At 52.7% G+C, this 12,367-nt stretch overlaps 2 protein-coding genes across 2 annotated transcripts; both read left to right on the forward strand.

The window, feature by feature from the left end:
- Positions 1-115: 115 nt before the first annotated feature.
- Positions 116-5,072, forward strand: MYADML2 (myeloid associated differentiation marker like 2). The gene has a single exon (XM_048323755.1). The coding sequence runs from the start codon at positions 2,868-2,870 to the stop codon at positions 3,771-3,773; it is 906 nt and encodes a 301-aa protein (XP_048179712.1). The 5' UTR covers positions 116-2,867; the 3' UTR covers positions 3,774-5,072.
- A 3,086-nt stretch (positions 5,073-8,158) lies between these two features.
- Positions 8,159-11,170, forward strand: PYCR1 (pyrroline-5-carboxylate reductase 1). Its single transcript, XM_048324041.1, has 7 exons — positions 8,159-8,321; positions 8,432-8,502; positions 8,598-8,777; positions 9,217-9,438; positions 9,904-9,996; positions 10,381-10,544; positions 10,643-11,170. Exons 1-7 carry the CDS (start codon positions 8,255-8,257, stop codon positions 10,791-10,793), a joined length of 948 nt encoding a protein of 315 aa, XP_048179998.1. The 5' UTR covers positions 8,159-8,254; the 3' UTR covers positions 10,794-11,170.
- Positions 11,171-12,367: the final 1,197 nt, after the last annotated feature.

Genomic DNA, 12,367 nt, shown 5'->3' on the forward strand with positions numbered 1-12,367 from the left:
AGACTTTCACCCAGCACCTGATGTTTGCAGACTTTCACAGCATTTTTGGCTTGCCTGTGATTCCCCAGGTTGTCCAGGGCATTGCGTTGTAAGGTGGAGGGAGATCTGGTTTTGCTGCAAAGGCCTCTCTTCCAGTGAGGGAAATGTTTGATCAGAGCATCAGAAGCATTTGGAGCAGAAAAGGCAGAGAAGACAAGCACCAACATATTTCTCTTCTAGTCACTTGGGAACACACCCACCTCAGCAGAGAGAATCCCCTTTGATAGTAGTGGGAGGAGAACAAGGGAGGGATTGAGAATGCATAACTGAGGCTGGAGAGGAGACCGTTCCTTGGGTGGGAGCATGTGGGTGGCTGGAGCAGAGCTTTACCCTGCAGCACAGTGTGGGGGTGTGGGGAGACCTGCACAAGGAGCACAGCTGCACATCCCTACTGCACGAGGTCCTGGGACCAACTGTGTGTGCCTGCAGTTGTGTACATGGTTACACAGCATATAGGCCACAGAGAGTTTGGGCCTGATTTTAGAAAAATTCCCTGTACTTTCAAGACAGACCTTGCCAGGTTAGAACAGTGGTGCTGCTTGTGAGATCCCTTGTTTTGGGTAAGTAAACTGTAGCCCTTTGGTTCCTTTTCGGGCAGGACCACACACAGACCACCACAATCATCTGTCTTCCTGTGCATGATTGGAATTAACACAGATTGAAGATAAAGAAAAACTACAGAGAAAATGACTGGTGCTCCCAGTGAAACTGAAGAACAGGAAAACGTCAGTGCAGTTTCCCTATGATCAGTTCGGAAATTACTGATATCCTCTATATTTTAATGACTTGGATATAAAAGTAGAATTGTCCTGATTATGTTTTTCATCTCTTTTCTGCCGTGCAGAAGCCAGTGACAAAAGCGCAAGACTGGAAGAATTCAGTGCCATGTGTTTGTATTCTGTGATCTTTTGACTAGATGAGGTTCTTTATTTCTGAGGGAAAAGTGGCCGTGGTCTGTCTGGTGCACTGCTCCGCCAGTGTGATTTTGGGGACCTTTGCCCTCTGCCAGCACTGACTGGTGCTGAGGGCTCTTCAGAGGGGCACCGCTTCCCATGGGAAAGCAGAAGCTGAGCAGCAGGACCAGCTCTGCCTTGAGCCCCGGTGTCACTGATGGGGTGATGTGTCCTCAGGTAGGCCATGACATGGGGTGTCCCTGTGCTTTCTCCTGGTCCCTGGGCAGAGGGGAAGTGATGCACCAGAAAGTGCCACAATACAGAAAGTGACCCACTGCCAATGAGGCCTGCTAGAAGTGAAGGATTAATAGAGAGTCAGGAAAGGCAAGATTTCAGGATGAGAACCTGTTCACCTGGAGTTCCTCAGCTGTCCTGCTGCATTTCCTGGTTATTGTGATGTTAATTGTGCAACTTCCACCCCAAATGAATGCAGGCTTTTGTACTTTTAGCACCAGAGGCCTTTCTAAGGAAAATGGAAAGTACTTGAGATGAATGAAAGAGACACTGAGGTTACAAGATGGTGACAAAGCTGAAGGTAGGCACGTTTTATCGTTTTATCGTTACAGCCAAAAATTTGTACTGTCCTCATGTGAGCCATTCCATCAGTAATTTTTTCTGCTTCCAAACTGGGATGACCACTGCAGGTGAGGAGTCAGCAATGCTGCTTGTGGGGTAAGGGAGGAATTTTTCTACTATGTTGTGGTGGAAACATTCACCCAGTCCCATTCTGAAACTACATCAGCAATTTTGTCTGGGGCTTTTGGAGATAGAATTAAGACACTTGTGGGGAGAGGTGAAGTCTGGGGAGCACTATATACCAGGAATGGCTCATTGTGAAAGCTTTGATCTCACAGGAGGGAGGGTTTGACACTATTTATTGAAATCTGTGTTCCAAAACAGAGCTAAGAATATCAAAGCAATTTTTTAAAAAACAATTGTATTTGGTTGTTGCATTCAGAGATACAAGAAAAACTGATTTCCACATAAATTTAAAAGAGAGACAGGGAAGAGTTTAAGGAAATGTTGAGGACGGGTGCTGTAAACCTTCACAGCCACAAGCTGTCACACAAAGTACAGCAGGTAAATGTATCACTGCTCCAGATCAACTGCAGCAAAGTGAGTCAGCTTTTATTCAGCCTCTGGCCTAAATCCTTTCTTTTATAGGGTTTGTGCTGCCTTTGGGCTTGTGCCCCCTCTCAGGGGCTCTTGGGTCTGCAGAACTGAGCTCTTGTTCCTGCAGCACGGCCGTATCACAGCCCACTGCCACAGCCAGCCACCTCCCCTCAGCGCAGGGGGTTGTGTGGAGAACGGCAGCATTCCAGTGACCCCAGAGTTTCTAAAAGAACAGCAGAAGGATAATCAAGAGCCTTTGATGGAGCTCGCAGCTTCAGTGTTAAATAACACCCGCTCCCAACAGCTGAGTGGGGGCAGGACTCATTCCAGAACTATTAATAAAACCCCTATTTATACTCCAGGTTCCTGTGAACGGTGCAGCATAAAGCTACAGCTGCGGAACGAAAATGGAATAAATGTCAGCCTCCAGGGAAAGCACCATCCTACGGGAAAGGAGACAGCCAAAGGACAGCACAGAGGCAGGTTTCAGACCTGAGGAAGCAGAGAGCGAACAGCAGCACCCTGAGCTTACAGCCAGTGGGCAGAGCCAGCCAGTCACCTCCCTGCAGCCGCAGGTCTGTGCAGAGAGCTGCCAGAGATGCAGCGTCAGAGGCAGCTCCCACTGATGCCGGCAGAGACCAGCGAGATTTGAGCTGCCACTCCACTGAGCTGGGACCAGGTGTGCCTCAGGGCAAAGGTGCAAGAGCCAGAAAGGACATTTGAGAAGGCATTGAGTGCATTGTCTGCTGGACCGGAAAGATAATGGAGAGCACGGGAGGGCCATATCTGAACACAGCTGCTGTGACTTCCCCTGTAGGAATAGCTCGATTGCTGCAGATGACCTTCGGATGTACCACATTCAGCCTGGTTGCCCACCAAGGGGGGTTCAGTGCCGCATATGGCACCTTCTGCATGTTTGTCTGGACCTTCTGCTTTGCCATCACTGTGTTCATCATCACCTGTGAGTTCACACACCTGCACAGCTGCCTGAGTCTCTCCTGGGGAAACTTTACTGCTGCTTTTGCCATGCTTGCCACACTCATGTCCATCACAGCTGCAGTGATCTACCCGCTCTACTTCGTCCAGGTGGGCTGTTACCCCATCGGCTGTGAGGTGAGAGATTTCCGCATTGCAGCCAGCGTCTTTGCGGGCCTTCTGTTTGTCGCGTATGCCACTGAGGTGTTCTTAACCAGGGCAAAACCAGGACAAGTCACCAGCTACATGGCTACTATCTCTGGGCTCTTGAAAATCGTTCAGGCCTTTGTGGCCTGCATCATCTTTGGGGCACTGGTGAACGACAGCCAATATGGTAAATACGTGGCGACACAGTGGTGTGTGGCTGTCTACAGCTTTTGCTTTGTGGTGACAGTGGTGGTAGTGGCCTTCAGTGTCACAGGTAAGACTGCCTTGCTGTGGTTCCCTTTTGAGCGTTCTGTGGTCATCTACACCTTTGGGGCTGTGCTGCTCTACATGAGTGCTGCGGTCATCTGGCCAGTGTTCTGCTTTGACAGCAAGTATGGCTCCCCACGACGCCCTGGCCTCTGCGCCAAGGGGAAGTGCCCCTGGGACAGCCAGCTGGTGATTGCCATCTTCACCTATGTCAACCTGCTGCTCTATGTCTTGGACCTGGCATACTCCCAGCGCATCCGCTTTGTCTCACACCTCTGAATTGTGGGTTGGCCTCTGTGGAGGCATCCCAGTGCTGTGAACCACTGAAGATGCAGAGGGATGGGGCAAGGGGCAGGGAGGTGCTGGGCAGGCATGCGCACAGCACCAACATCAAGGTGAGGACTGACTACACTAAAAAATTAATGACCTGGAGCAGGTGGGCTGCAGCCGATGCAAAGCACAGCCCAACTCCCCCATGGTTCTGCTTCACCTTCCTTCCTGGTGCCAGCACAAAGGAATGACACAGCTCTACATGCATCTGCAGACAGCAGGAATGCTTGTAGCCACAGCAGTGAGGCTGCTGGCTAGCAGGTTATTGAGCCAAATATTAGGAAAGACACCAAGGATTTTGAAACTGTTAACCAGTGCTTAATGGTAACCAAGTGACTACTCAGGAAGTGGAAAAGTTAAAAGCTGCATGAAGGAACACCAGAAGATGAAAATCAATCCCTCGGAGTTTGGGTTACTTTGGGCTGTGTGGTGAGATGTGGAATGCCTGCAAGTGTGGGCAGTTCGGTCTGGGTGTTTCTGAGAAGAACATCATAGCCATAAGAGTATTTTGAAGGTTACCAGTCTTTCCCCTTCATCTCCTTTGCTGTCTAGCACGGAAAAGGAATATCCTCAAGTGTACACCTTGGAGGAGGCCTAGGATATTCCTATTTAGCAAAAACTGAGTCACTACAGAAATGAAAATTTGTAAAGTTGGGGCTCTACTGCTGAGAATCAGGTTGCAGAGCAGAGCCAACCTGCAAAGTGACTGTGTGTGACCTGCCATCCTCACTTGAGCAGCACAGAAAGTAGCTTGGCACATGCTCTGTCTTGATTAATGGGCCACCATTTCTTTACACTGGTGTCAAGGGTTTTTTTCTGGAGGCTTGAAGATAAGTTCTGAGGGAGTGTGAAAGGGGAGGCAGAGACTAATTGATCTCACGGTGCTGCACAAGAGACCAAACCAGGCAGGGAGGGGGCATGGACAAGACGGGACATGACAGAACTTGCATACAGTACCCCAGAGCAGCTCAGGCACAGGATTCCTGAGCACTCTGCATCACCAAGTAGCCGAATGTCTCAGACGCATCCCTGACTAAACATCCACTTTGAAGTTCCACACTTCTCAGCTCAGATTTCAGGCTCCATAGAAATCTTCATTTGTTCCAGGGAGAAGGCAGAGTGTCCAAGTGCTTGTGCAGCTCATGCAGACTTGAGTACTTTGATTAAAATCTCCAGTAGCTGCCTGTCAGAATCAAGATTTATTTTTTATCCAAAATAAAATAAAGCTGAATGGCAGATGTACGCTTACATCTCCTGAGATGTGTGTGCTGTCACCCTCCTCTCCACACTTTCATTGCAGCAGACGCAGCCCTTTCTGCATGAAAGCAGAGCTCACTTTATTTTGATGTACAAAGCCTGAACACAGACCCAAAAAAGTACAGACACAAGACAGCAAGACATCTGAGTGGATTCTTTGCAACAGAATGACTCAGGAATAAGGAAGGAATCTTACTTTTCATCAGTGCTTTGTGTGGGGTTTGAAAACCAAAGGGAAAACTTGTTGGGACAGATTATGTTGAATAATTCTGAGCAAGGACCAGCCCTTAGCAGTGGGGAGCATTAGCCAGGAAATGGGACAAGAATTGGGATCCAGCACAAAGGAACAGCCTTCCAAGGGGGTTTTCTCTTCTGCGAGTTCCAGTGAAGGGCAGGAAATCTGGAAGATGTGGTCCAACAGGAGGCTGGTAGGGCAAGACCCAAGGCTATCCCGCCATCAATATAAACCAGGAGCTTTATTTCTTGCCACCCAAACAAATTACGGGTTGTACAAGTACAAAATGCTGACTTGGAAAAGGAAATCAACTTTTGTTGGAGGAGTCAATTTACAAAGAGCCACTGCATACAAAGGGACCTTGAGCATTTATGATGTATTCCTCTTAAACCCACCAATGTGGATAAATTAAGCTGTGTCACACTTGAAAATTACTTTTTTGTTGTTATTACAGATCACTAAAACCAAACAGGTGCCTGTGAAGCACCATGGCTTTTGTTATAAAATTCAATCCAACGAGCCCAGGAACATGGCGTGAGGAAAGTCCTTCCTGCAGGCTCTGGTGTGGCTCTGGGAGGCTGGGAGGACTGGGGAAGGGGGTCAGCAGAGGCAGGAGCACACAAGCACGGGGGTGCTTGTCCCCCAGGATGACACTGCCAGTCACTCAGGCAGTGGCAGCTGTTGGAAAGCTCCTTGGCTGATAGCATATGGCTGAGCCAGGCACTGCTGGCTTCCTGCTGGGAAGATTTTGCACCAAGTAGGAGCAAGAGCAGAAACATGGTAAAATCTGCCACTGCCATGAGTTGATGCATCTTACACTGAGCCAGGGACAAAGGGCCAGAGAGAAACCAGTACCTGGGAAACAATGAGGGCAAAACTGAGTGCCTTCACAATAAGGGGAAAGCAAATTCAACATGGAAATCATGATCCCACTGACTGGAAGAGTGGAAACACAAGTCATTGCCAAGAACAGTGTGTTCAGATTTAGCTTTCTCATCTGCCAGCCAAAGACTGAGCAAAAAATGTGAACATGGTCAAAATGGCAAAAAAAGATTGTGTGGACAACAATCCTCTCTTTTAGGAGAAGAAAAAAAATTTAAAAAAAAATCAAAACCTCATGCTTCAGTGGTTAAAACACTCCCCAACCATTGGAAACTATGAGATTGCCCAATCCAGGACAGAGAACATCTGATATCTGCTCAGCAGGATTTACCAAACAGCTCTGTCATGATTCAGTTCACCAAACCCCCTTCATTTCCAGAGTGTATTGACCCCTTTAATAAATAGATGATGATCAAGTAGCTCACCATGAACCAGGTTTCCCCAGTCGCCAACCATTCCCAACCTTTTTTGGTAAACTAATGTTAGGATGTATGTGTGTTCCTTAATTACGGACTTGTGGCTGCAGCCAGTCTAGACAGCACCCAGAGGATTCCAGCCTGGCTAGATTAAAATCTGAATCGTTAATGGGTTGGGTTTGGTTTTTCCCTTCTCTTTTGGAAGCCTGAGGTTTGGTATCCCCAAAAGACAGCATTTAGGAACATTTATCATCAAAAAAACCCCACTGAGATTTATTTCTGTCAATAAAGGAGCAAGAAAAAAGTAAAAATGAAACCAGTGAGGTAATATGATATTTAGGAAAAAAAGCACTGCCTGCTGCCTGGGTTTTACAGGAACACTCCACACCGGCCCGGTCTCTCCACAGCCCAAGACCGCAAGGCTCTGATGGAGGCCACCCTCGGTCCTCGGGGCACGGCGGGAGGCCGCACTGCGCCCGGGCCCGGATGGGAATCGGGCGACGGAAACTCCCTCCCCGTTCACGTGCAGGGAAATCCCTCGGGAAACCTACGGGCAATCCCAAAGCACGAGGTACCGCCGCTCTGGGACCAGCGGCCGCTGGGCCGCTCTCCGCAACACCGCTCCCCGCAGGACCGGCAGGGTCGCGTATGGGCCCGCCCAGGGAGGCGGGACTGCGCACCGGAGCGTCCCGGGCCGGCCGAGGCGGAGAAGTGGCGGGGAGGAGACCCGAGCAGAGCCAGCACACGGGGACCAAGAGTCTCTTCTGGCGCCCGCTGCGCCCTGGCCCCGCGGGGGTCCCCCTCTCCGCGGGGAGGGTGGCCGGGGGTGACCGGGCTCACGGAGGGCGGTGCTGGCGCGGCAACGCCAGCAAGCGGCTGTCGGCGCTGCCCGGCCCGGCCCGGCCCGGCCCGCTCCGCTCCCGCCCCGCCCCGCCCCGCTCCCGCCCCGCCCCGCTCCCGTCCCGCTCCGCTCCGCTCCCGCCCCGCCCCGCTCCCGTCCCGCTCCCGGCCCGGCCCGGCCCGGCCCGCCCCGCTCCGCTCCCGTCCCGGCCCGCCCCGCCCCGCCCCGCCCCGCCCCGCTCCCGGCCCGCTCCCGCCCCGCTCCCGGCCCGCTCCCGTCCCGCTCCCGTCCCGCCCCGCTCCCGCCCGACTCTCCCACAGGGCTCCGCCGGGAGCACAGCGCCGCCTGGCGGCGTAAGGCGGGGTGGGGCGGGCCGGGCCGGGAGCGGGGCGGGGCGGGGCGGGGCGGGGCGGGCCGGGAGCGGGGCGGGAGCGGGCCGGGAGCGGGGCGGGGCGGGGCGGGAGCGGGGCGGGGCGGGGCGGGCTGGGCGGGGCGGGGCGGGCTGGGCGGGGCGGGGCGGCCGACGGCTCCCGACTGCTCCCGTCGGCCCCGCAGGCGGCGAATGATGCAACACTCAGGGTCGGTTGCCCCAATAGCTGGCGAGGGCTGCGCCATTGTCCCCGCCCCCGAGCGCTGAGTGGTCGGAGGGCCGGCGCTGCCCCGTCCCACCGCCCGCCGATTGGCTGCGCGCCGACGTCCCCCGCGCCGCCTCGCCTCCGTGCGGGCGCGGCCACGTGGACGGCGGCGGGTCCGGGTCCGGGTCTGGGTCTGGGTCTGGTGGGGCCGCACGGCACGGGCCATGAGCGTGGGGTTCATCGGCGCGGGGCAGCTTGCCTTCGCCCTGGCCCGCGGCTTCACGGCGGCAGGTGGGCGCGGGGCAGTTCGCCTTCGCCCTGGCCCGGGGGCTTCATGGGGTTAGGTGGGCACGGGGCGGGTGTTGCCGATCCCTCGGGCTGACACGCTGTGTCGTTCGCAGGGGTCCTGGCTGCGCACAAGATCACGGCGAGCTCCCCGGACACTGACCTGCCGACCGTGAGCGGGCTGCGGGTGAGTGCGGCCGGGTAGCGAGGGCCGGGTGGCGGCGCTCCCCTCCCGGACCGCCCCGGGCCTGAGCGGTCCCGTTTCTCTCCAAACCGCTGCAGAAAATGGGAGTGAACTTCACGGTGAGCAACAAGGACACGGTGAAGAGCAGCGATGTCCTCTTCCTGGCCGTGAAGCCACCCATCATCCCCTTCATCCTGGAGGAGGTGGGCCCCGACATCGAGGCCCGGCACATCGTGGTCTCCTGCGCGGCCGGCGTCACCATCAGCTCTATCGAGAAGGTGAGAGGGGACCGGGCCGTGCAAGGCCGGCCATGAGCTGCTTCCACTCCTCTGGCCCCCAGGAGCCGATGCAAGGAACAGATGTTACTTGTGCTACTCAGGACTAAAGTCACGCAGCAGCAGCAGCCAACTTGTTGTTTTCAGTCACCTTTGCTGTCTTCATCAGAAAATGCTATTAGAGGTTTTATCCAGCTCTTTCCTCACATGAGTTGCTGTCCGATAATGTTTCAACAGCAGTGGGTCATCTGCCCTGAATTTCTGCAGATCTTATGCTAAGTGTCTGCAGGAGCTGTTTTGGAGATCTGTGGGTTGATCTGGGATTGAGGCCTTTGAGATACTGTTTCCTGGACAGTCCATTGATGAAAAATATGCACTAAAGCTCATTTTTCTCCCTTCTTTCTTTTTTTACTTTCTATCTCCAATGATTTTCTGCCCTAAGAAACTCTCTACCTTCTGCCCCACACCAAAAGTGATCAGGTGCATGACCAACACCCCTGTGATTGTCCGGGAAGGTGCTACGGTCTATGCCACTGGAACTCATGCGGATGTGGAAGATGGGAAGCTCTTGGAACAACTGATGGCCAGTGTGGGCTTCTGCACTGAGGTGGAAGAGGATCTCATTGATGCTGTAACGGGACTCAGTGGCAGTGGCCCTGCGTATGTACGTGCTATTTCCTCAGCTAGTGGCAGTCTTGGGGAGAGCAGTTGGCTTTGCCTGCCAAAAAGTCTGTGCAACTTCAGCTTGTCATTTTTTGTTTTTCCTATCACCCACATTTGCAATGGGATATGTAGTCCATGTGTCCAGTTTGGGACAGCATGTAAATTTTGTTACCAGTCAGATGAGTCTGAAGTCCATAGCCAGCGTGCGGTGTCCACATGTCCATGTTGCAAAACTTGGGCCTGCAGTTTGCATGATGCAGAAGCAGAATTTCTCCCATTCCCCCCACTCCAGAGCTGGAACTAGTGGGAGGGAAGCCTGGCATGGCATCCATGCAGTAAAGGGGGAGGCTTTTGTCAAGTCCATAAGAGTCACAGCACGATCCTGAAGCCCTGGATTCTCTCCTCCCTGAGACTTACCAGTCCTGGAGCAGAGTCTTTCAGTCACCTTCTTCCTCTCTGGTCTCAGGCATTCACTGCCCTGGATGCTCTTGCGGATGGAGGAGTAAAGATGGGCCTTCCCCGGAGGCTGGCAGTTCGACTTGGAGCACAGGCTTTGCTGGTCAGTATTACCTCCTTCATAACAAATCTGAGTCTGTGCTTGCTCTGTGCAGAGGAATCTTCACATCACAGTTTGAAATTATCTTGGTCCTCTCACAGAATCTACTTTAAAGAACATGTTTGGTTTGACTGCACACAGGTTCCTGGTGGGGGCTGTAGGAAGTAGCTACAGCAATCTGCTGGCACTCGTGGTGGTGTGGGAGCTGGGGCCTGGGAAACTCTGCTCCTTTGCAGGCTTCATCAGCTCTGGAAAGTGTTTTGGCAGCGTGCAGGAGCCTAGGTTTGCCTGCTGTGAATGTTGGTGCTGCTCTGTGCAGTGGAGAACAGGAGTGTGTGACAGTGGCTTCCTCAGCCAGAGCTCTGGCAGGTGTTTTCCTTGCTACAGGGTGCTGCCAAAATGCTGTTAGAATCTGAGCAGCATCCCGGTCAGCTGAAGGACAATGTCTGCTCGCCCGGGGGAGCCACTATCCATGCCCTGCACTTCCTGGAGAGTGGTGGCTTTCGCTCACTCCTCATCAATGCTGTGGAGGCTTCCTGTATCCGGACAAGGTGGGCACCTAGGAAGTCCTAAAAAGCTTGCAAAACTTGTCCCCCAACCTCCCCATCTTCTTTTTACTATGTCTGCCTCTCCTACTACCCCATTGTAGGGAGCTGCAGCATTTGGCAGACCAAGAGAAGATTTCCCCGGCAGCCATAAAGAAAACTTTGCTGGACAAGGTGAAGCTGGAGTCTCCCTCTCTGTCTGTGGCATCTGCTAGCAAAGTTAGTCTGTTCACCCACAAGAGCAAGAAGAACTGACCGGACTACTGTATTCTGGCAGTGCTGAATATCAGTGTCCTGGTTGCGGCCAGGACAGGGTTAATTTTTGCAGTAGCCAGGAATGGCACAGCCAGGACCCTGGTTATTCTATACATCATGTACATGGGCAAAGGCTAGGGGGAGAAGTTGAGAGGGGAGGGTTTGTGGCAGGGGAGAGGGGCTGAAGAGGGATGGGGAGAAGGAGTCCTTTCTGGTTGGTTGCATGAAATGAGCAGTGGGGGTAACATTATGTTACGCGTGGTGAGCAATCATGTATGAATCATTCACGTCTCTTCTACACTCTTTTTAATATTGTTGCTGTTATTATTCATTTTCTTATCTCATTACTGTTTCCAGTAAATTGTTCGTATCGCAAACCATGATCTTTACCTTTTGTGCCTCCAGTTCTCCTCTCCAGCCTGCCACAGGGGGAGAGGGACAGGAGGGGAGTGAGTGAGCAGTGTGTGGTTTTGAGTATTTCAGTGGGAACACTAATATGAGGAATACCATTCCTAAGCCACAACTGTTAGTGTCCTCTGTGTTATTTCTCTTTTGTCTAAGGAAAAGCATTCACTCTGAATGTTGGTGTCCCCTGTACCAGGCTTGTGGCTTACAACAGCTGTGGGGCAGTGCTGTAGCAGAGGGTCTTTAACCTGTAGTGGGGTTGGTGTGAGCTGTCCCTGGCACTGCTGTTTTCTTGGGCTGGGGAGATAGTCTCATCAGAGCTTTGTCAAGGAAATCATTTGTCCAGAAGAAGAATTTGGGTACTTCCAGGACTCAAGCAGTGTTTGTGTGCCCCATGCAGAAAATTTTTTAAAGATGTTTCAGAACTTTTTGTTTCAAAGGTTTGATCCCCTCTGGCCCTATCTTGCATCTGCTGTCAGACCTTATGTCCTGCCACTGTTGTTATTAGCTAGAGCAGATGCTGCCACACAAACACCATGCTGCGTGGTACATCAGGGGCTGGGCCCAAAGTCACTTCTTGGAATGGACCCAATGCCTCTGCCTGATCTCCCACCACTTTGAGAGACATATGGCGTGAACAGTGGACCATGCTCCTTTTCTCTCCAGCGGCCACCCCTTCTCTCTGCTCAGTCTGGTTTGGGGAACCATGGCCTCTCACTGCCCCTCCTTTACTGCTGGCCTTGCTTGGGTGGTTTGGCAGCTGGAGGGGTAGTGAGTGTTTACATTTCCTTCTGTCTCTGAGGTGCTGGTGACGGTAAAGCATTTTTAGTGTTAGGCTTTTGGCTGCTAGCAAGGTATGACCCTATAAGTGTGACAGATGGTTACTCCTCTTCCCTCTTTACATAAAAAACTGCTTCTCTGATGAGAGCTGTGGCTAATCCCAGCTATTTTGACTGGGTGTATCTCTTGCCACTGGCGGTGGCCACTAGGTCAGGAGTCCTTGGGTGCCATATGTTCCTCCCTTTCCTGCTCAGGATCTGTAATACCTGCACAGCAGACAGGCCAAGCTGGAAGTCAGACAGATGAAGTACTGGCTGACACAAAAATGCAAAGTAGTGTTGTAGAAAGAGTTCCCACTTGGCTGAAAAAGTGGGATGCATAATGGAATG

Source organism: Corvus hawaiiensis, chromosome 19 (assembly GCF_020740725.1).
Source record: "Corvus hawaiiensis isolate bCorHaw1 chromosome 19, bCorHaw1.pri.cur, whole genome shotgun sequence".
Classification (NCBI taxonomy): Eukaryota; Metazoa; Chordata; class Aves; order Passeriformes; family Corvidae; genus Corvus; species Corvus hawaiiensis.